The sequence below is a fragment of the Cordyceps militaris genome (genome assembly GCF_000225605.1).
Source record: "Cordyceps militaris CM01 unplaced genomic scaffold CCM_S00002, whole genome shotgun sequence".
Taxonomy (NCBI): domain Eukaryota; kingdom Fungi; phylum Ascomycota; class Sordariomycetes; order Hypocreales; family Cordycipitaceae; genus Cordyceps; species Cordyceps militaris.
The window spans coordinates 4,346,127-4,368,849 of NW_006271970.1; the positions used below are offsets into that span (position 1 = coordinate 4,346,127).

At 54.9% G+C, this 22,723-nt stretch overlaps 7 protein-coding genes across 7 annotated transcripts; 3 read left to right on the forward strand and 4 right to left on the reverse strand.

Annotated features, from left to right (window-relative positions):
• Nucleotides 1-529: 529 nt before the first annotated feature.
• On the forward strand, nucleotides 530-1,885 carry CCM_03290 (C2H2 finger domain protein, putative; the record flags this gene model as incomplete). Its single annotated transcript, XM_006668441.1, has 3 exons — nucleotides 530-620; nucleotides 761-1,740; nucleotides 1,796-1,885. 3 exons carry the CDS (start codon nucleotides 530-532, stop codon nucleotides 1,883-1,885), a joined length of 1,161 nt encoding a protein of 386 aa, XP_006668504.1.
• Nucleotides 1,886-5,192: 3,307 nt separating this feature from the next.
• Nucleotides 5,193-5,836, reverse strand: CCM_03291 (Ctr copper transporter; the record flags this gene model as incomplete). Its single annotated transcript, XM_006668442.1, has 2 exons — nucleotides 5,193-5,301; nucleotides 5,355-5,836. 2 exons carry the CDS (start codon nucleotides 5,834-5,836, stop codon nucleotides 5,193-5,195), a joined length of 591 nt encoding a protein of 196 aa, XP_006668505.1.
• A 2,442-nt stretch (nucleotides 5,837-8,278) lies between these two features.
• Nucleotides 8,279-9,788, reverse strand: CCM_03292 (MADS box transcription factor Mcm1; the record flags this gene model as incomplete). The annotated part of the gene is made up of 4 exons (XM_006668443.1): nucleotides 8,279-8,554; nucleotides 8,690-8,824; nucleotides 9,041-9,294; nucleotides 9,461-9,788. 4 exons carry the CDS (start codon nucleotides 9,786-9,788, stop codon nucleotides 8,279-8,281), a joined length of 993 nt encoding a protein of 330 aa, XP_006668506.1.
• A 5,258-nt stretch (nucleotides 9,789-15,046) lies between these two features.
• Nucleotides 15,047-16,191, forward strand: CCM_03293 (tetraspanin; the record flags this gene model as incomplete). The annotated part of the gene is made up of 4 exons (XM_006668444.1): nucleotides 15,047-15,098; nucleotides 15,305-15,771; nucleotides 15,851-16,016; nucleotides 16,085-16,191. The coding sequence occupies 4 exons, from the start codon at nucleotides 15,047-15,049 to the stop codon at nucleotides 16,189-16,191; spliced, it is 792 nt and encodes a 263-aa protein (XP_006668507.1).
• A 388-nt stretch (nucleotides 16,192-16,579) lies between these two features.
• CCM_03294 (DUF803 domain protein) lies at nucleotides 16,580-18,186 on the reverse strand (the record flags this gene model as incomplete). The annotated part of the gene is made up of 2 exons (XM_006668445.1): nucleotides 16,580-18,088; nucleotides 18,145-18,186. The coding sequence occupies 2 exons, from the start codon at nucleotides 18,184-18,186 to the stop codon at nucleotides 16,580-16,582; spliced, it is 1,551 nt and encodes a 516-aa protein (XP_006668508.1).
• Nucleotides 18,187-18,935: 749 nt separating this feature from the next.
• Nucleotides 18,936-19,829, forward strand: CCM_03295 (ATP synthase subunit E, putative; the record flags this gene model as incomplete). Its single annotated transcript, XM_006668446.1, has 3 exons — nucleotides 18,936-18,965; nucleotides 19,113-19,621; nucleotides 19,679-19,829. The coding sequence occupies 3 exons, from the start codon at nucleotides 18,936-18,938 to the stop codon at nucleotides 19,827-19,829; spliced, it is 690 nt and encodes a 229-aa protein (XP_006668509.1).
• A 332-nt stretch (nucleotides 19,830-20,161) lies between these two features.
• On the reverse strand, nucleotides 20,162-22,555 carry CCM_03296 (uncharacterized protein; the record flags this gene model as incomplete). The annotated part of the gene is made up of 3 exons (XM_006668447.1): nucleotides 20,162-20,932; nucleotides 20,980-22,099; nucleotides 22,482-22,555. The coding sequence occupies 3 exons, from the start codon at nucleotides 22,553-22,555 to the stop codon at nucleotides 20,162-20,164; spliced, it is 1,965 nt and encodes a 654-aa protein (XP_006668510.1).
• Nucleotides 22,556-22,723: the final 168 nt, after the last annotated feature.

Consider the following 22,723-nt stretch of genomic DNA (forward strand, 5'->3'; position numbering starts at 1 on the left):
AAAAAAAAGAGGACAATTCTCCCGTACTTTGACAAGTGGATTCCTCCTTCACTAAACTACTAATTCTTTCTAGGTCACTCTCCGTTGCGTTTGTTGGACTCGCTTCAGCTGCATGCCACACGCCGGGGTACAGACAGGCTTCGGCTTCCTTCTTCTTTTCCTGCTCTCCTTCGTCCTTCGTCGCGACTACTTAGTCTCCCCACTTCGCACTTCCTTTCCCTCCATCATCGAGCACGAGACTTAGCTTGTAGCTTCCCAACTCGTCCAACTCCTTGGCTAATTATATATTGAACAAGATATCCCCATCTTGTCCGACTTGACACGCAACCACCACTGCCCGCTACCGTCACAACACCACATCGCCACCATCGCATCATCATCACCACCTTGACCGACACGCATCCGCATATCATCCCACCTTGCACACCTTGCCGAGACTGCCTTTGGCTCTCGCAATCACTGCGCCTCCTCTTTCTCGTCATCACATCCAACGTCTCGGTCCCCGCCACGTATGCGTTCTGGCCCAGAAATGGAAGGCATCACCAGCTTCTCCCAAAGACGTCCAGCCGCTGGCTCCCTTCCAGCATTCTCCCTCCCTCCTCCCAACGCCGAGATTCCAAGTAAGTGCCACTTGCCGCGTCTGCAGGCATCAACGTGCTGTCCTTTGGCGCACGCCTCCAAGCCACGGCGTCTTCACGAGCCGCAACCGTTGGTCTACCATGACATGAGCAGCAGCTAACAGCGACCTCCCCATCTGAAGGAACCACCGACGGCCTCAGCCCTAGCCTTTCTTCTGTCCACACTGGCGGATCACAAACCTCGCAGCACCACCAAGGCATGCACAGTTACACTTTTGGCGGCTCCATGCACAACAACAGCAACAACGCCCCCATGCAGGGCGGCGCCAGCGGCGCCGCCTCATGGAGCGGCTCCTGGAGCAACCACAGCAACTACCCCCCAGGCCAACAACCGCTGCCCAGCTCGCCATATGCCCGCCAGAGCATCAGCTCCAGCGCCAATGGCGCCAACACGGATAGCGCCAGCACCAACAGCATGGCCTTTAGCAACCCGCGAACTACCCAGTCGCCTGCTGGTCCCGACGGCCTCGCACCTCCTCCCTTTGACCAGAGCCAACAGCAGCACTACGTCACGCACAATCATCACAGCATGGCTACGGGCGCTTCTCACCACCAGGGCCTCATGGCCACGGCCTCGCAGCCTCCTTCCCAGTCGCCTCTGACGGCTCACTCGGACGGCTTCGCCCACGCCTACGCTCACCCTCATACGCGTCCTGGCAGCAACCCTAGCTACTATGCCACGTCCGGGCCTTCGCAGTTCTCGTCGTATCCGCCGGCTCAGCACTCGCCAACCCATTCCTCGCCCACGACGGGTAGCCCCGGCGCACGCGGCATCAGCTCGCTCCCCAACAACCTCAACTACCGCTATGGCGCCTACAGCCAATCCCTACCCGGCACCGTCATGTCCAACATGCACCACCCCGGTGGCCAGATGTCCATGATTCCTGGCATGAGCCACCACGGCTACGGTAGTCAAATGGTCTACCCTAACCATGCGGGTCCCCAACAATCACATACTGAGCGACCGTTCAAGTGCGACCAGTGTGTCCAGTCGTTTAGCCGCAATCACGACCTGAAGCGTCACAAGCGGATCCATCTCGACGTCAAGCCCTTTCCCTGCAACTACTGCAGCAAGAGCTTTTCTCGCAAGGATGCTCTCAAGGTAGGCTCCAATTCAACTCGCCTGATGTGCCTCGCGCTAATTTTGTTTGCTACAGCGACATCGCCTTGTCAAGGGCTGCGAGAACCGAACAGGGGACCAGAACGCGGAAACTACTCGCCGGCAAGGGGAACGCGAGCGTGACTAGCTAGCTATTGTTTACATAATGGACCGAGCCGCGTGACGGCCACAGACTTGTTCGGTTGGAGTTTGGGGGTTATGGTTATGACACGACTTTGGGATCTCTGGCGATGGGTTGATTTTGGACTGGGGTTTTCCTTGTCTGGGCTTGAATGTCTTTATTGCTTTGGTATATTACTTGGCTGCCAGTGGTAGTCTCATTTAATATTTGTACCACTTCCATTTGCGGCTGTCAGTGACTTTTATATGTACGACGCGGCACATGTACTCTGGTGTAGCATGGTATTTCAGGGCTGTCAGTGAATTTGTATGCGTACCACGTGGCACATGTGTCGTTGTGTATCTGCATATCCGTATACCTGTAGACTTTTTCCCTTTTTGATGCATTGCGGGAATTGGGGTTGGTTCTCAGGCCATGGTGGCTGTGTGTGTGTGACTCGACGGGCTATGACGATGGACTTGTTTCCCGAGTCAGAAGAAAACGCCTACACGAAGAAAAAGGCCCTCGTGGAACGTTGCACGACTTTGTACCGAGCCAAGGGATGCCAACTTGTTGTTTACGTCTTGTTGCAGGAGCCAATGTTTCGGAGGGGGTTACCAACATGTAGTTGTGGGATATCATCAGCCTTGTATTTTCAAGTGGTGCGGATGGGTGCGCTTGTTTTAGTCGGGGCAGCGTTTGCATGGTTTTCGGTTTGTATGGTTCTCAAGGCTTGGCTCGTAACTGGAGAAGACTAAGAATGAGAAGCAAGGGAAAACCCAAAGGATTCTCATCATGAACCTGTCTGTGTGTTACTTTTTTGCTCGTCGTTTCCGCACCCTGTCGTGCTCGTTGCTGAACAAGGGTTACATGGGACGGTTTCGCCCGGGGGGGGTCTGGTTTTTTTCTTTAGTACGGCTCGAATAACATGCATGTCTCTGCGCACAAGCCCACTCGAGGGGTTCAGCATTCATGGAATTAACGAGGGTGTCCCGAGTTTTCACCGTCGCTTTTATTCTGCTGTTCAGAAAAGATGACGAGTAGTTTTTTTGCTGAACTCGTCCCACGTCTCATGCCCACACCGTTTTCTTTGGAGTGTCGTTTTTGAAGAAGTAGTAAGAGGAATACATAGGTCTACGTGGCAGAGTCAAAGAGCATGGTCCGGTTACTTGTAGCATCATCACACAGGGCAGATCCAACGGCGCCAACACTCTGCAGACTTAATGTCCGAGTGATCAAACAAAAAGACAGGGCTCGGTGCCCACGAGCCCACCCCGAGTATGGCCTCACCGAAGGGGCCAGAACAGGCAGAACAAGGGAAAAACAACAAGTTGACACGTCAAAATGGCTCGCAGACGCGGATACAGGGAGTTCCTTTTCCGTTTAGTTGGGCAGCAAGGGGCGTGCTGAACCACGGAAAGAAAAAAAAAAGTGTGTGTCTTCATATATATTATGGATCATCATCCAGGACGACGAGGCCACCCCCCTGGTTTTTTTCCCTCTTCTTTTCTTTGCGCAGCTCAAGCTCCAACGGGGAATACTAAAATCGATGGGGGACTTGAATAAAAATTTCCGGCCAATGTTTGAAACAGCCCTAGGGGAAATCGGAACAAAGAGAGAGAGGGGGGGGGGATGCGCGATGGGGAGAAGAAGCGAAAAATACTCCACAATGCGGAGATGATGTGCAGTGTGCATAAGTAGATGGGATGAAAAAAAAATGAGGAAAAATGGGGGGATGCACAGGTTGGGAGGAGGACAAGCGACGGGGAACGAGGCGGTGGCGGGCTGGATGGCTGATGATGGAGATGACAAGGCAGAGGGGGGCGTGTAAGTTGTATATTGCACGTCGTGTGCATGGTGGGGAGTTGGGAGAAACGAAAGAAGCCAGACTGATGTATCCAAGAAAAAAGAAGATATAAAAGAAAATCGCCTTCTCTGACATCGAGATCAACTAGAAATCACACAATCTCATTGTGCGAATCGTGGCCGTTGTTCACGGCGCCTTCCCGTGCGGCCCCCTCGACCCGAGCCTCCTTGGCAGTTTCTTTTCCTCTTCTTCTTCTTCTTCTTCTGCGTGCGTGTCACGTAATCTATTTCCAAAACAAGACCTGGTTTAATTTCCTTCACAGCCAGTCGCGTATTGCGCCCACGAGGCTCCGGGGGGCAGTTTGGCCTCAACGCAGCCTACATGCACAGGGCCGCGCAATTGGGTTTGCCCCATCAATATTCCCGCCTTGTACAATATATACTAGGGAAAAAAAATTGTCATTTGCCGCCACGTTGGTGTGCGTTGAGAGAAACGTTGTTGCAAAACAGTTGATCGTATCGGCGGCCAACGAGCCCAAAAGGTGACCTTGCCTTGCCTTGTACTACAGAGTACTCACTCCCCGGTTCTGGGTAGAGTTCGTGCGAGATGTCGATAGAGTAACAAAAACGACACAAGGGAGGGGAAAAGACTGCGCACGGAGAGATATGCCAGCACGCACAGCAAGCTTTGATACGGAGGCATGCCATGTAGTACCTCAATGATTTTGCGAGGACAGGAAAAACCTCAGTAGCGAAATCGTACCTGCACTTCACCGTACTAGGTGCGTTCCATAACCTTCTCGGGTGAAACCCTCCCCTCCTGTGTGCCTTTCTACAGTCACGTTCTCGATACTGATAGGCTTCAGTTATTCAGTCTTGTCAGTAGGCAGGCTCCCAAGACACATATACGAGTATAGATAGGTCGTCAATGCTAGAAGAATTTTGCTCCAGTCTTGACGCAACACACGCGAGAGAAGATGTAGGGCCCGTGCCCGCGGACGTCTGCCCGTCCTGCCAAGAAGGCATTGCCAGCCAGCCATTTGTGCCAGTACGAGCCGCCTACATAAGCGAAAAGCAACCCAATTCTTGATTGTCTTCTATAACAGTCATTCACGATCCAACGCTCAGCCTAAACACTCTCGTTTCAGTATTGCCAATGGGGGCTTCGTTGCATGAATGGCCTCTATAGAAACATGTCAGGCGATTCATTTTGCACCTCGGGCGACAGTTGTTGTTCGTCGCCAACGACAACTGGAGAATTCCGCCGTCGCAGAAAGTCATGCAGTTGAACCGTCTTCTATACGTGCATTGCAAATGCTGAGCCAATCATTTCTCGTGCTTATGCTTGGTCTTTTCGCAAGTCCTGCGCCGTTTGTCGTCCTGATATCCCAACGACTCAATTCGACACGAAATTTTCAGTTACAATAATCGGTTCATATTACTCAATCAACGCTGCGCCATGCCAATATACGAAATATAGAACTTGTCCGAGCTGAAATCCAACAAACCCAAAAACTTTCCAACTCGCTCAGTGATCCATCATGCCGCCGAAGCGACCGACCGCCAGACTACCCAAAAACACACCAGCGAGGACCGACATGAAGTAGCCCACATTCATCGTCATGACCGCCAACATCCTATCTCACATTAGTCTTTGTCCCATACCGTCTCATATGCTGCCACAACTTACAAGAGATAGCCCACACCCACAATCGTCGTGTCGAGAACAGCGCGCACCGGGTCGACGGTGAAGCGCCAGGGTCGCGCGGCAGCGTCCTTGCGCGCCACAACAACAACCGTCTCCTCGGCGCCATTGGCCGAGAGCACCATGGTCTTGGCTTCGGGGTCGTGCGCGACGGCCTCGGCGAGCGGCACGCGTCCACGGGCGGTGACGTACCGGCGTTGGGCGTCGTGGTCGAGCCAGCGCGCCTCCTGCGTGGCGCGCAGAGCGACGAGCAGCCGCGCGACGACAGACAGCACGATGAGGAAGATGCAGGTGCCGGCGTAGGCGCCCGAGTTGCGCGGCGTCCAGGCGTCGGCGTACAACGGCGTCGCCGTCTGCGTCTGGAAGACCATGGCCATCATGGAGGAACCGCCTTGCTGGGTCGAGTTGGACGAGCCCATGTCCATGTCCATCTCCGCGTGGCCGGCGTGGCGGGGGGCAAAGCTCATGATGGAGTGTGCGAAGTGAAGAGTCGTCGTACAGCAGTCAGTATTTTCGGTTTGCAGTTTGCGGTTCGCGGTTTGCTGTCTGCACTGGTCAAGATGCCACCAGCGAGGTGCCGAGTCAAAATATATGCCTGGTCGGATGCAATTCTTCGCCAAGATATGTCAGGTTTCGAAAACCCGGACACTGTCGATGCCGTCCTTCTTCGAACAAACGTGGCGTCGTGTCTAACACTTCTTTTTCTAATCTTCGTACAAAGGTTGTCGGGGGTATGAAGGAGTGAAACACGTGCTCACACCACCATTGCACCACAAAAAGGTCATGGCTTCCCGAATCTGCACGACCTTCCTCGGATCCAAGGAAGCCGCAAGCGATGTGTGTTGGACGCTAACAGATGGAGCACCGTTTTTGACGGGCAACTGTTAAGGGGTTAAGGGAGCTGGAGGGACGAGCTGGATGTTGGTGGAGCGGGGGTGGGGGTGGGGAGCAGTAGGTACCGGTACTTGTCACTCTACTCCATACATGGGCTCTGGCAGCCTCGAGATTAGATTGCTCAATGCTGGAAATGCTGGAGGAGATTACTAGTCGACAAGCCGAGAGCAAATTTGAGGCTTTACATTGAGAGGAAGCGATGACGAGGCCTAATTTTTCTCTACATGAACATGGCATTCACATTTGGCAGCGATGCCATTTTAAATGTGCTGTTGCTGGCCATGTGTCTGCGATTCCAGAAGCCGTACATACAGTCAGTGTCTGGGTTGGCCATCTCAGTCATCAATTGCCAACGGCACTGTACTTGAAGCAATACCTGATTCATCTACCAATGCGTCATATATGTGCAGCTGTTTGTAGTTGTCGCTGCAGGGCTCTGTACTTGAAGCCATAATTGAATTGTCTCCCAATTTGTCATATATTTGCAGCTATTTGTAGATATTTGTATTACTGCATTACTGCCCTCGGATTGTTCATGCCATTTCCTAGCCCAAAGTACCGGTACATGCGACGCCACTACTTACACAAAAACCTTCTCAAACATGCTCGCGCTAATAACTATTAATAAATCTGTTCCCCAGGGCGGCACAGCCACAGCACCAGCCACATGGCAAGCCTCACCTGTTCTTGCGAGTAATGCCTCACTGGGAAGATGGCTGTGCGAGCAGGTATGCCAGCACTGATTTGCTGTCTTGTTTGTTCCTCTGCAACGAATGCCAGTAACCTTCCCGTCTGTCCATGTGGGCTTTTGCCTGTAAACGCGGGCCGTATCCGTAGACCGTCGGCCCACACGCTCGGCCAGCAACCCAGCGCTTCACTCTTGAGCCGACATGACCATCATGAGCCGGCCGCCGTCCGATGCCCGGTTCCTCTCGAATATTGCTTCCCGTTGTTGTCTCATTCTATTGCCACGTGCAAGTCTCCATCCAACGACCCCGTCTCGCCAGCCCCCTGCGACGCCAGGTTCCCACTTCCGCCAGCAACAACATCATCCATCATCACCAAAGCCATCCTCGTCACCCTCGTCACAAAAAGCAACACAGCTCATGTGTTTGTCTCTTGCGCAACTCGACTGTCTCGCTCTGCATTCACTTTCCTCTCCTGATTCGACACACACACCGCTCTCCGCCTTATCGATGCGAATGCGGCGTACGCGCTTCCCCAATCAGGTTAAAGACGGACAAGAGGCGGAAACGTTTGCCTGATTCGGGTCTGCAGAGTTCTTTTTTCCCTCGTCCTCCATCTAAACTAAGCTTGGCAACGCACGCACGCGCAGGGCCGCCCGCCCATTCATCGTCTGAGACGTGGACGAATCGAGTAAGATGCATCAACCTCATCCAACCTTGCCTTTTCTGGCTGCCTGTGCAGGTCATAGCACGGCATCTCGTCATGTCACGCATCCACGATAGATTGATGCCAAGATTTCACCTTAATTTCATCGCCATCCACCTTGCGTGCCCTTGACGCGCGCCTACACTCCGACTACACCTCGCACTCGATGCTTGCAATTTAAACCCATCGTGATGCATTTCATTCAGTATACACAGCTGATCCCATCCACCACCACCATGCCCGCTCATCTCAACCCCAAGCTTCCGAGAACCTGTGCCAAACGCTGGCCTCGGCTCTGCTTGCCTTGTGGCGTCGAGGCACAGCGCAAATCCATGCCGCTGTCTTTTTTTTACTGCCCCTGTGGCTGTTTTTCTTGTTGCACATTCAACGCACAATACATAGCCAGACAAAAGAAAGTGAATGCGGCCGCAACAGTAGCCAGCAAGTAAGTCACAATAGCACATCAAGACTGCATCAACGCCAAAAGAAACCTCAAGAGAAATCTCACCCAAGTCCCGCGTAATATAATCCCATGTCCGCCATTAAAAAAAAGACCTTGGCCCGTTTCATTCCGAGCAAGTCCTGTCAAGCCAGATCTCTGCAATCATGCATCAGTCCCAAGCTCAAGACTGGTGGTGACTGCTGGGAGCCATGCCAGGCTGCTGCGGCATGCCCGAGCCGTAGGCCTGGTTGCGCTGCACGTAATTTTGGTACGCCATGGCTTGTTGGGCTTCGAGAGGCATGTTGGGCATGTTGGGCATATAAGGGTTCTGAGCCATGCCCGGGCGGCTGGGCGGGGGAGGGATATGCGAACCAGACTCCTCGGGTGAGTCGCCACCCTCCCCGCCGTCGACGCCGTTTTCACCGCCGGCTGCAGGTTCCGGAGCGTTGAGGCAGGCCTGGAAATACAGGTTAGCGGCGCGTTTTAGAATAGTTGCCATGGTCGGCGTCGTGCAACGCGCACTGCGACGCGTCCTGCGATTCGCAGTAATACGAGCGCCGGCCGCACGAGTAGATGTGTTTGCGGAACGTACCTGAATGAGGTTTTTGCCTTCGGCCTTGGTGACGAGGGGTTGGAGTTTGGGTGTGGTAAAGGTGTATACCAGACCAGTCTCAGAGACGACGAGGAGAAGAACTTGAGTGCCCGTCAAAACAGACAGTTCGTAAGCCTACAGCTCGTAAGCCAAGAGGGTCAGAGTCAGCAGGAGAAGACTTGGAGGCGGCGGCGGCAAGGGAGCTTGGCAATGGATGGATGCGAGGTGGATGCGACAACGGATGGCGCGCAAAAAGCAAAACGGTCAACGGCTGCCTTCTCTTTCGAGATGGAGTGACGTCGCCGCGAGAGGGTGAGCAGGACACGAGGGAGAATTGTCGTAGTGACGGACCTTCTTCATAATACCAGCCTTGCGCTTGGAAAAGGTAATGTGGCGTCGAGACTTGTCCGAAATGAACTTGATCTCAATCTTGCGACGCTCACGGCCGCCCTTTTCGTCGTCGTCGTCGTCATCGTCGGCTGGCGTGGGACGTTGTCGCTTGACACCGCGAGACTCGGAGGGAGCGCTACCATTGCCGACCGAGTTTGCGTCGTCAATGTCGTGAGGGGAGGTCTGGTCGTGCTGGTCGGTGATGTCGGCCATGGCTGCGGGGGAGTCGCTATGCGGCAGGGTCGGGCAGTCGAAATAAAATACAGCAAGCGAGATTGTGAATTAAGCTTGGAAGCCGTTGTATCACGTTGAAATGTATTGCTGGAAAAGGTAACAAGTGGTGGAGATGCTGCTTTGAGCGTGGTGCCGATGGATCTATACTGGATCTGGCTGTCGAGCGGAGGAGGGAGCAGCCCGTGTGTCGCAGAGAAACAAACCAGGTTTGGTTTGGCAACGGAAAAAATATTTGGGGGTTAATTTTGATGCGGATGGCAGGCACAGGCAGGCGGCCAGCAGGTGGGCGGGCAGCTCTTTCTGTATCGAGCGTGGCGTGGGCTGTGCCCGGAGCTGGGGACGAGACCAGGCTGGCAAAGCTGGCAAAGCTGGTATGGCAGGTAGGTACGTACCCGTTACTGGGGATATCGCATAATTTGTTATAGCTCTGATTAGCCGGTAGCGTGCAAGTCGTCTTTGGCATGCAGATGTACATGTCGGGGCGCTTGTGTGCGTGCTCCGCTCGTACAGTGCGCACAGTGTGAGGCTGAGCAGGTGTAAAAGGATGCAGTGTGTGTGTGTGTGGTCAGCGCGTTGTTGAGCTTGGTTCTCCAACCTCCAGCATCTCCGGCCCTTCAAACTGTAACTAGACTCGCCACTCCTGCCGCTGTACGGATACTGGTAGTGTCCACTGCAAGGGTTAAGCTTTAGTAGCGGTCATGGGTGCGCCATGGCACCTGTGGATGCCGCTACTGCAAAGTGTAGCCCGCTAAACCGCCACCTGCCAGGCTAGCGGTCCTCGATTCCCTTGTCACAACCCTCCAAGCTGGCCCCTATTAGAAGCCATCTTGCGCCCCCAAACCTGCTCCAAGAGGCATTCGGCTGTCATCCGACTGCCGACTGGCTTTCAACCCTCACTGTCCACAAAAAAAGGGCATCAGCAAACGATCTTCTTCCTGCTACCTTTGTCAAGTATCTTACCTGGACATCTCGTGCTAACGATTTCCATCATCCCTACCACTTTTATCTCGTCCACCCAACTGGTCGCCTCGACCACCAACCTAGGCTCAGCCTTGTCATCTCATTCACGCCGTATGTACGCTGTCTTCTACGCCGAACCACACTTTCTGCTCCGACTCCGTAATCACTCCCAAGAAAATTACCACTCTAATTACCAGTAGTTAGTCACATCATTGTCAAGCACTTCTTCTGCCGCCTTGAAGTGGGCTACCTGTTGCCCGGCCCTCCACCAGGCTTTTTATCTCCTCTCAGCCCTGATCTTCCTCACCAGGATGCTGCACATCATCAGCTGTACTTTGACCATTCTAGTTACCATCGAGTCGTCTTGTACTAACCCCTGTTGAGGCTCAAACAGGCGCAACTGTCTCCTGGTACTGGAATTTCCGGTATCCCATGCACCACGCCGCCAGCACTTGCCCGCCACTGGTATTGAGACATTTCAATTAAGTGCCAATAACTGTCCAGAGTCACTACCTAGTTAATAAGCACGCTAGCACCCTGCTAGGTACGGCGGTTCCACAGCTGAGGCTGGGCCAACTGCAACTTTCCACCACCACCACTCAACGAATGGCACACCAGAAACGCAACACAGCTGCCAGGCTTCTAATTTTGACAACCGCCCCAGCCTGGAAACAATGACTTGTCGACACATTTGTGCGCTAACTAACTAACTACTCGGAATCGCCGCGAGAGAGCTGGACAGCTGGTGGCAAGGAAGGAAGGGTCTGTCTCACTCTCGCGTCTAGCGTTGATCATCAGGCCATTGTTCACGTCGACGCTTGACCACCATCACGTCTCCGCAACCTGCAGCTGTTCGCGCTAGTTATGCTCAGCCAGCAAGCATTTCACTCCACTGCCAAGCGGAGGCAGCGCCCGCCCAGTGGACTATGGAAAGACCCCCAGGCGAATGAGCTTGATTATCAGAACAGTCTGAGTGGCGGAACCTTTTTCTTTCGCCTGTCCACCTGCCCTGTCTGGCGGCACTGTACGGTTTTGAGCACTAGCGGCCTGCGTATTCCTTCATTTGGACCGCAGGTACATGATTATTGGGCGACGAGAATGCCCACCAGCCAGAGTAGCTCGGGTGCCACGAAATCCGCGCCGCGGCGGTGCGACCGTGCAGGATTTGAGACCACGGTGCAGCGTGGCATCAGTACGGAGTACTCGTACCGTCATTGTCTGATTCATCCCCAGACCCGAGGCGGCGGGAGCGAGGCCAAGGTTGTCGGCGCACGTTTGTGCACAAACGCTGAGCGAAATGTCTGACTATCAGTACAAAAGGTACATGACAAGAACGAACAGGCTGATGGGACACGAGTACCGAGTACAGAGTATGGCGAAAAGCGTTTGGCTTTGACACAGGTGCGCGCGGATGTAAGCAAAAGCGTGTCAGCGTGTTTGATGATGGCTGCTATGAGCGGATCACACGAGGAGATCAGGCTGGGGATAGTCAGACGGGAGAGTGCCAAGCAGCCAAGGTCAAGGTGATGACGAAGAATCTCGATTGTCGGTAATTAAGAAGGTGGTCACGTCGCGGCCCCTGGAAGCCAAGGGTGAGGTTGAGGAGCAAGGCAAAAGCCTAGTTACATCTATGTGCAACAGGATTCAGCAAGGTCCGATGGATGTCAACGAAGCGCACGGCACATGTCCGCGCAGGCATGGATGGAAGCAGCGCTGTGGGGGCACCAGGGATTGGTGGTTCGCAAAGTAATAATATAACTACCTAATAACGAATGGAGGAGATGGAAGCCCGCAGGGCTCACGAATGACAGCCTAGAAGCTATCCGAGCTGGGGAGGTTCCAGAACGCGGCCAAACGGCACAGGAACGTTGCCAGGATCGTTGGTGCAAACAGGCAAGCAGGCAAAATCAGGCTACGGATACGTACCTCGGTACTATGTACATAGTTACGGATACTTGTAGTTAAAAGATAGGCGCAAGGCGCAAGACGTAGCTGGTTATTCCTTGAATGAACTGCACGCCGAGTGATATTGGAGAGACGCGGCTGGGCATTGTTTGAGGCAAGAGGTCCGAGGCAGCATTGTCAAGCTGAGTTGAAGAGATGCGTGTTGATGCAGAGGTATGTAGAGTGGATTTGTGCTCACTCTATCGATGTCTGCAGATTGGCAGAGTCTAACTAGGTTCTAGTTATGTTGTTGGCGGCTTCTAATTGACGACCCAGGTGCTGCCAAAGGCGTAACTTGTACAGATTACTCGCAGGGTGACGCAGCTTAACGAGGAACACCGAGTACAGAATAATACTAGGTAACTAACCAGGAGCCTAATTATTAAAAAGTCACAGATGAACGGGGCAAGGGCAAGGGCTTGAAGCATCGTTGATGATAACTAATAATATGCCATGCCTGGCCGCAGAAGCTGGAACCAAAAGTCTCAGGCGTGCAACGTGCTGCGGTCGTGGTGAGGAGACACGGGGCTTCAGCCGACGTGGAGCGTGGCTCGGCCAGCGGCGCTACCAGTCAGTATACGAGGTTGGTCGGGGAATTTGCAAGATGGATTGATGGGTCGTGTAAGGATGCATCTATTGATTTTTTGCGGCTCGGCGAGCATTTGTGCTTGTCGTTGCAGTGTATCTGACAATAGTTAGAGGTGACAATGTACCTTTACTATTTGGGCAACCAAGTACAACAAATAGTTACAGATGGTTTGCAGGCTGTAATAATCTGTACTGGTAACTAGAACAGCCATCCCAACAGGTGTCAGGGGACCCACACACACTCGCCCGGCCAGAATTCAGCACTTGACACGGTTGTCAGAGCCTAGAGGCTGCAAGTAAATGCCGGGTCCTGTATAACTATCTATTCAATTTTACAAAAAAAAAAAAAAACCAAATGAGAAAAAAAAAGAAGAGGACAAGGTCATTTTGGGAGCAAAGGCCTGCCTATCCAGCAACCTGTTGCATCGTCCACTCCACTACTCTGCAATGTAGGTACCAATGTACTGTACGTACCTTAGTACCTCCTACAGAATTTTGGTGGAGAGGGATCTGCGGCGAGGCAAACACCCAACGGCTGGGCTGGAATGGAACGAGGCGGGGCAACGCGGTCCCCGTTACATGCATAATGCGCTTTTCGTGGAGCCCTTGTTTTTCAGCGCTTGCTTCCAACTTGTCTGCACAGTGCGAGTAGGTGTGGCTGGGCACGCTGCCTTGTCAGCAAACCCCATCCCCCCTCCCCCCCCAAGTTCGTCCATCACTGGTTCGCCGAACATCCGAACTTGGCTTGAATGGCAGGCTAGCCCTTTTGCGTTGAAGAAACGGCTAGGAAGCGTTTTTTTCTCGAGCGTATTGATTTCTCAATGTACTGGAGATATCAAAAGCAGCGCTTGCAGTACCTGGCGTTTTTTTGTGAAGCTATGGCCCTGTGGTGGCTGGTACGAAGGGCGGCCGTTGTCAGCAAGACATGCACAAACGGACTCATTGTCGAGCCCATGATGGGGAAAAACAAAATGTCATGGATATTGAAAGGATTGAAAAGGGGCCCCGAAAATCGCCGTACACAAACATGTAGCAGATCATTTGTGCATTGGCGTACGCGTTCCCATTGATCTCTCTGCAGCTTCTGCCAACTTCCCCCCCCGCCGGTGCCCCTCGTCGTCGCTATTGACTTTTGAAAGGGGGACGGACACGAACGGGAAACGATTCAAGAAACGCAAAAGATTGTCGTGGCGGGCGATGCGTTGAACTTAGCAAACTTGGCCCCTGTCCCGGGGAGTTGGAGTCAAACGACAATAGGAAGCTTGCCACGAACTATGAACGAACGTCGCTACATACCTACCATAGCCAGGTTTCAACTCGACAGGTGACATGTGATGGCTTCTGTGGAGGTCATCTCTCCCTGCAAAATCCCCCGTGCCCGTCAACATCGGTGGTTCGTGTACAGGGCTACGCAAGATGTGTGTCAATGGCTTGAGCAACACGATCATGGCTACCCTATGCCTGCCTCTTTCATCTTCCTCATATGCCGTGAATGGCTACATATTATGCATCGATAGTAAGACCCGACGCCTCGGCAAAGGAATGCTCATCATCCTTTTACATTCAAAGGACAGGGTGACCTGGGATTTTGAATAGCTGCAGCATGATTCGCGGGTTCGCCTGTTCCCGAGTGGCTGGTCTGTGACGATTCGAGCATGTGTACCCGATGTTGTGGCACCCGTCCGCTTCCTCCAACATTTGACCTCCGATGACGTACCTCCTTGCACTGTACATGAATCTTATCAGTTGCGAGTTTCTTTTCAGAAAAGAGACCGGTAATGGCAATAAAAAGTACGCGCGACAAGCGGTTCGATTTAGTTCTTCCTCTGTGTCCATCCAAGATTACCCGTACGGGACCGGCTCCATCTCACCCTCGCGTATTTTTTCCACCTCCAAATACAGGTTCCCGTTGCTAACCACCCCAACGTGTTGACCAAACCAAGACTTCTCAATGACGAGAGCAACAAAGGATTATATCCGTCTCCGAGATGCGAAGCGAGAAAAATTAAAACCAGAACAAGACCACTTTCGTCGCTTACCTGCCCATGATTGGTCCACCTCCCCCCCCCATGCCTCACCACCACAGTCCTGAAACGCAATCTCATACAGATTTTGGCACCCGCCCAAAATGCCCATGATGGGGCTCCATTTCCTATATACCCTCATCCCTTGATACTTGGCAGGAAACGTGTAGCAAAAAGAAAGGACAGTGACATAAATCTGAAATTGATGGCCCCTTCCATGAACCCGCTGGTCCTGCTGGGCCTGCCCGCCTCCTCTACTCCTTTGCACTGTTACTTCTGCCTTTTCTTCTCTTTTGAACCTTTTTTGTAGATCCTTCGTTTTTTTTTGATGTGGTGTTTCTCGCGGCCGGGTTGATCTCGCTACTAGTATTATTCATGTGTCCTGGTGGTTGCTGCCATCTATAATCCAATTACTTCTTCCCCCCCTTAGACGCCGGTCGTCGACGACAGTCTTTTTACCCCCGAATCCCGATAGCAAATCTCACCACTCCGGCTACGAAACCTCACGTCGAACCCCCCCCCCTCTTCCCGCCCGCCGCCATGCCTGACAAGGTGTTGCTGGCCACGCTGGCCATCAACATCCTCTTCCTGGCCACCGGCGCGCTCGAGCTCGGCTTCTGCCTCGTCGTCCAGGGCCTGCTCGGCCAGGAGCCCGTCGACGGGCGCGAGGCCGTCCGGCACCTGCTCTACCGCGAGTTCCCGCTCGACGCCGGCATCGCCAACGCCAGCATCATCCTGGCCACGTTCGTCTTCACCCTCGTCGGGCTCGCCTCCAAGGGCCGCTCCGTGCTCAAGCTCAGCGGCTACCTGATTGCCTTTTGCGCCATCTTCACGCTGTGCCTGGGCGTCGTGCTCTGGGTCATGACGCTGCGCGTCAAGGAGACCTTTTACCCGACCTACCTGGACCAGGACCCGTCGGTGCAGTCGGCGATTCAGACTTCGGTAAGACGGATCGACCGCCGGTCATGGCAAGAATTTAGAATGGGCGAGGGGAACAAATAAACTGACGGGATTGATCTAGTTTGGATGCTGCGGCTATGTCAACGCCTCCACGCCGGCGTTTATCACCGACTCGACGTGCCCGAGCCCCGCCGCTGCGGCACTGCTCCGAGGTTGTGCGACGTCCATCTCGAGCTTTGCCAACATTGCACTCGACGTCATCTTCACTGCCCTCTTCGGTATGGTTGGTAAGTCTTTCATGCCATCCAGTCTTCTGCCAGATCTGGTACCAGAACGACCACTAACACGCCCACAGGCGTCGATGCCCTGTTCATCCTGTCCATTGCCGCGCTTCTCAAGGTCCGCAAAGAGCGCGAGCGGTACCGCCACATTGACGACAAGTCCGGCTATCAGCAATTCTAGGCTAAGCTGTGTAACCATCTTAGCTGCTCAACCCGCAATGGCTTCAATCAGGATTCGCTCCCAAGTCATGCATCATTACTTCGACTAGCGCAGAATAAATAGTCACTCAGTTGTTATACAACAGCCTCAAGTCAAAGGTCATCGTTATAATTCATATTATCTAATGGTACGTAAAAAGAGTCTCGACGTAGACAGAAAATACCGCCGAGGTGCAATGCAATAGGTTGGGGCTTCGAGTCTCTGCTTCTATCCAAGGTCCCTCGACCCCCCGCTAGGTGGGTGCTACTTGGACCACATCACCACGATATCTATGACGATTGTATGCACCTATCCAACGCCGTATGCTTCTAAGAAATGAACGAGTCAAGAAAATACATCATGATGCCATTCATACCGGGGACTCGTTTCGTCCCGCGGGCGTGTTAGCCTCGGCTGCGGCAGGGGGCGCGCTATTTGTAGGGGAGGCCCGCCTGTTACTCGTTTTCCACCACGGGAGTGACAGTACTCTGCTGACGGATTCGCCGAGGAAGGAATCCTGCTTCTTGAGGTTCCGACGTGCGACGAGCCCGGGAAATCCAGTGCTCTTGCGCCGCCGCCGCGCTGGCCGTCGCGTTGCTGGGTCCGAGTGTGTGCTGCCTTCTTCCGGCATCGTCGTCGTGCCGCCGCTCGCGGCTCTGCGAACACCGTGCAGGAGACCTGTAGACTCGTTAAGACCCGGCATGGTGTCTGCCCGCAGACGCCCTGCCGGCGACTTGGGGTGCTCTTGGTCTTCTAGCTCGCCCCAGATCTCGGCGTCCTCTGCCCACCGGAACGTCTTCTTGGTAGGCGTCATGGCCGTCGATTCGCCAGCGCCAAAAGTATTATAGGATGGGAACGTCTCTTCAGATTCAGCAGTCGCCTCTCCGCTGAGAAGCGATTCCTCTTCACCTTCCGTATCTTCTACCATGCCAAGACCGGGTGCCAGTGTAGACTGGCCCACTCCAGGGGCATGCTGCTCGTCGCTGAGACGCCATGAGAGGGCAAGAACACCGCTCAGAAGAATCACCGTACCCAGGCTGATGATACAAGCCCGCAGCGGTGATATAAAGCCTGTCTGGTTAAAGTATATTAGGCCGTCCAAGATGGCGATTATGTTATAAACGCAAAACACGAGGGGATATAGGACCGAGGTTGAGACAAGCTTGAGGCCCCGGTGTAGGTAATAAAGCTGACACAGAGCCAGCGTGACGAGCGCCAGAACAATGGCCCAGGCTTGCCAGAACACGAACTGGTTCTTGCCAGCGACAGTCTTGATGACCAGCTCGACGGCCGACTTGGCAAAAAGCAACGCGTGCGCTGACAGGTCGCCGCTTATGACACCATACGAGATGCCCTGGATGAGCCGGAAACGGGAGCTGTGCGAGATGCTGGATATTCTATGCGTCACATCGGTAGCCACGGCGAGCACCACCACAAACAGCGCCTGCAGGATCATCCACACGATAAAGGGCTTGCGCGCCAGGAGCACCAGAAGCTCGTCTAGGTTATGGGCTGGCGATGGTATAGCGCCAAACACGGCAATAAGGATGGCGCCGGTGGTGACTAGCGAGGTGCCGGCAAGCGACCAGCGCGTAAAGGGCTCGCTGAGAATTAGGGTCGCGCAGATTGAGTTGAAGACGAGGCCGGCGGCCTGCAGCGTCGAGAGGACCGGCAGCGGGAGCGTCGAGATCTGCACCGAGCTGCCGAGGATGTTGGCGACGATGAACATGCCCATGCCGACCTGCCAACGGCGGCGGCGGTAAGGCGGGCGGCGGACGTCGTGCGGGCCCTTTTCGTCCTCGAGGATGTGCGACTTGCGCTGCAACGTCAGCCCCAGGCTCTGCACACTCGTCGACATGAGGCCGACAATAATTCCTAGCTGTGATTCTTCGCATTAGCACGCCCTTCCAAGCAGAGAGGCCGCCGGGTACGTACAGCAATGCTCCCGCCAGGGGAGATGCCGCCAAACGGCTCCATTGCGCTATTGGGGGGTAGCCAACATCCGGCGTCGGATAGGTCGATGGGCGCGGTTAGTATCGTCGCATGAGAGGCGCCACAGTATTCCCAGGGTATCTGCAGAGGGAACTGCTCGGTCTCGGAGACGTTGCTCTTAGGACCAACACTAATCCGGGTGTGTCTGGCGGCGAAGGGCCCTGCTCGGCGGGTAGCGTTGTAGTAGTACGAGATGTCCTGGCGAGAGGGAAAAGGTATCGAGCGGTAGAGGAGCCGGGGCGAAATCTAACGGTGAAGGGAGCAATAGGGAAGGACTTGTGCACCTGATGTGGTGGACATAGGTAGTTACGGCGTATGGGGAATGCAGGTGGACATTGCGTTGCACTTCAATTACAACATGACCCGTAACGATTTCTGGGTCAAAGCGCCACAGCGCGTTGGGCAGAGTGTGGCTGGTGCCATCACCTGACATGACCACGGACGTTCACTGTCGAAGCAGCTCCAGGCTTGTCGCTGCTGGCCAACGGCGCGCTGAGCCACCACCTAAAGCCGCAACTGTGGCTGGTGGGCTGGTGCAGCTGCTGGCCGCTGGCGGCACAAGCTTCCTTGCGGCTACAACACTCCACCCTCCACCACCTACTGACGACAGCAACCGGCCACTTGCTTGCACTGTTCGGCGATTCATCGACAATCACGGCCTGTTTCTACGATCTCGTCCCCTCCATCACGCCTCTTTCTCACCAGCAAGCCACGGCACATACACAATCGCCAGCATGTCGCAACACGCATTGTCCGACCAGCAGGTGCGCAACGATCCCCCCGCGTGGCGTGGGCAGCCGAGGGCATTGTTCATCTCTTCCCATCGCCATTGCCCGCCGCTGGAGCCGAGCGGCTCTCGCTACGAATGAAGAACTCGCACAGCTAACACGGTCTCTCCCTCGAAATAACAGGTCGACAATGAGCTTCGCAAGATGACGGCTTTTATCAAGCAAGAGGCCATGGAAAAGGCGCGCGAGATTGAGATCAAGGCCAACGAGGAGTTTGAGATTGAGAAGTCCAAGCTGGTGCGCCAGGAGACGGACTCGATCGACGCCACGTACGAGAAAAAGTTCAAGCAGGCCACCATGTCGCAGCAGATTACGCGCTCGACCGTCTCCAACAAGACCCGCCTCAAGGTGCTCGGCGCCCGCCAGGAGCTGCTGGACAGCATATACGAGACCACGCGTAAGCAGCTGGCCGACGGCACTAAAGACAAGGCCAAGTACCAGAAGTTGCTGGCCGCCCTGGTCCTGGAGGGCCTGTACACGATGAACGAGTCCGACGTCCAGGTCCGCGCCCGCGGTAAGGATGCCGACGTGGTTAAGAAGGCCCTTGACGACGCCGCCAAGACGTATAAGAAGGAGCTGGGCAAGGACGTCAAGGTGACCCTCGACGAGGAGAACCCCATACCAGACGCCAGGTAGGTTGCAGACAAGGTTTGAATCGTGGGGGTCTGTTTGCTAACAGGTCGATGCAGTGCTGGTGGTGTCATTGTTGTCGGCTCCAAGGGCAAGATTGAGATTGACAACACCTTTGAGACCCGCCTCAAGTTGCTCGAGGAATCGGCTGCCCCTGCCGTTCGCGAGTCCTTGTTCGGGAAAAATGAAAACCGCAAGTTCTTCGACTAAATCCTCGCCTCACCCTCGTGTTGGAAATAGATGGTACCCCTGGAAAATGCGTGGTGACTGGCTCCCAGAAAGCAAATAAAGTGCTTGGGCTGGGCCGGGGAGTGGCACACACTTCAAGTTGCCCATGTTCCTCATCGTCTGCATTGTTTTTGGCCTGGTTTTTGAACTCTTTTTATTATATCTGTAGCTTAGAGGTTGTATCATAAACATTCCTATGGGTCTGGTCCCGCTACAATTGTGATGTTTCGTCGTTGAAAACTCGGGTATCTTGCTAGTTGTCGTACACATGGTATTGGCCATTTCAATTGTTACAGAAACAGTAGCCGGCGACGCTATCCACCCCTGACTACAATAGATTCCATGACAATCTCCTCTTGTTCCGATACCTCCTCTGATTCCGCTTTTGACCTTGACTCCTGCTTCAGCGCGGGCTCTGCCTTTGGCTTCGCTTCTGGCTGCGGTGCCAGCTGAGGCTCCGATTTTAGCTCTTGCTTCGCTGTCGGCCCTGGCGCGGGCATATTCTTCTTGAAGAAGTTCTTCATAAACTCCTGCTGCCTGGGCAGGTCCCGCTTCTGTTGCCTCTCCTGGCCGGGGAGGTCAAAGACGCTCTTGGCCCGCTTGCGGCGGGTGCGGACCGTGTGGGTGACGCGCTTCTGCACCCACTCGACGACCGACTTGGCCTCGGTGCGCGCGAGCTTCATGCCGGCGTCGTTGATGCGGCGCCAGATGTCGCTGAGCCGGGCGGCGAGCTCGTCGACGCTCGCGTTGAACTGGTCCTCGGCGTCGGCGTGCGGCCAGGCCAGGACGGAGCCGTCGTCGACGGCCATGTCGAGCATGACGATGGCCGCGCGCAGCTCGGCAAACTCGGTGCCCGGTCCGACCCGGAAGTCGGGCCGGTCGAGCCGGTCAATGACGGCCTGCAGTGTGACGACCTCCTCGGGCACGCGGCGCGCGAGGGAGGCGTCCTGGAAGAGAAACGTGACGGCGAGGCGCCGGCGCATGTCGTGGGCGCGCGGCGAACTGGTCGGGAGGCAGAGCAGGGTGTTGATGCGGATGCACTGCGAGGAAAAGTTGCTGAGGAGAATGGCGCAGGTATCGTGGCACTGCTGCTGTTAGTGGGTGCGGTGTGTAGGGCATACGTGAGACTTACAAATGAGTCCCAATCTTCGGGAAGGATGGTGTCGATGAGGACTTTGATTGTGTATTCGAACTGGTTGCCGATGTCGAGGTTCGAGATGATGATCCTGTCCATGGCCATTCGAAGTAGTGATTGCAACGCGTATTTTCTAGTTTCGCATGGCAGAGCTGACGCGATGTCTTTGAGGAGCGATAGTATAGCGATGAGGGGCCCCCAGTCCCTGCCTTTGTAAACATCTTCGCTAACCTTGGAGACACTGACGGTTCCACGGTCCATCGACGCGTCTTGCGCTCCAATCCTCTCCCATAACGTCTTCAAAAGAGCCGGCGTGAACAGCGACGCAATCTGCTCGGGGCAGACGGCAACGAGATTGCAGAGCTCCGCGCGCGACACCGGCGACTTGACCGTGGAAATCTCGTCCAGAACCCATAGAAAGATGCTCTCCGGCATGGCGCCCTGGCTAGATGCGATGTTGAACGGCACGCCGGCCACGAGGTTCTGCTCGCGCACCCGCTGGTTGCCCTTGGTGAGTAGGGTCCACGGGCCCTCGAGCGCCTCGGGCGGCGGCCGCGACGGCGGGTCCTTCTCGAAATCAGGCCGGAAGAAGCAGTACCGCATCTCCTGGTGGCCCGGGTCGGTCCTCTGCACCGCGCGCATGATCTTGTGCGCGTCCTTGCCGTTATCACCGAGGACCAGGTCCCCAAACGGGACACCGCCGCTGGGTGTGGACGGCGCAGACTGGTCCCGCACGGGCTCGCGCGCGCGCAGCGAGCTGGCCTGCAGGGCCGTGTCGCGCCGCGCGTCCTTGGCGAGCGCCTTGAGGTCGAAGCGGTGCCGCGGGATGGTGGTGGTGGTGCCGACCGCGGGCGGCATGTGGTGGGCGGCGCGGCGTTTGGCGTACGGCGTCGCGAGGAGCTGGCTGGCGTCGCGAGGCGTGGCCTGGGGACGACGCCCGCTCAGGAGTGCGGAGAGATCCTCGAGGGAGTCGTCGGAGGAGCGGCCCTCGCTGTCCGAGTCGTCAGAGGCGGCGATTTCGCGCGCGCGGTTGGGCGGCGTTCGCGGCCGGCCGAGTTGTGATGAAGCCATGCCGCAGTGGCGGTGGAGATGTTTGTGCGTTTTTTGTCCCCAGGCGCTGGACTGACGTGGTTGGTTGGCGGTGTATTGGCTGTTTGGTTATGTGCCTCGGATGGGAGTATGCTGGCTTATATGTACATTGTGAGAAGTTGATGGTTAAGCGCGTAGGTACTTCTGAAAGTTGAGGTGGTGGTCCACTACGAGATCTGACCCCACCAACTTTGGGTGGTGAGGCCGCGGCTGCACGACCAGTTACCCTATCTCCGCGTTAACTACGGGGTGAGACAAACGCCAACACGAGAACAAAGGGTTTCCTTGGGTATATTCAGGTATCTATTGGACATTTCCTCTTTATGTTGAGCGTTTAAGCGTGGTTGGCTATTCAAAGCGTATCATCGATGTGTACCCTACCAGACAGACAGCTTAATTACTAAAACTACGTGTCGCAGGGCTTGACAGAATTTAACCCAATACCGGGACGCTCCCGCAACGAGACGACGGTAAATACGACCATGTTACACCAGTAGAATATCCCACATGGCAGACTGCCAACACAGTCTCTGCAAATACATAAGAAAGCCAGCCTGGTCGAGGTTTGAAATGGCGGCGCCAAGATGGCTTGCGCGCACATAGACGCCTAAATTGCCCAGGCATGGGGCTGTGCCACGGATTCTTGGAAGCG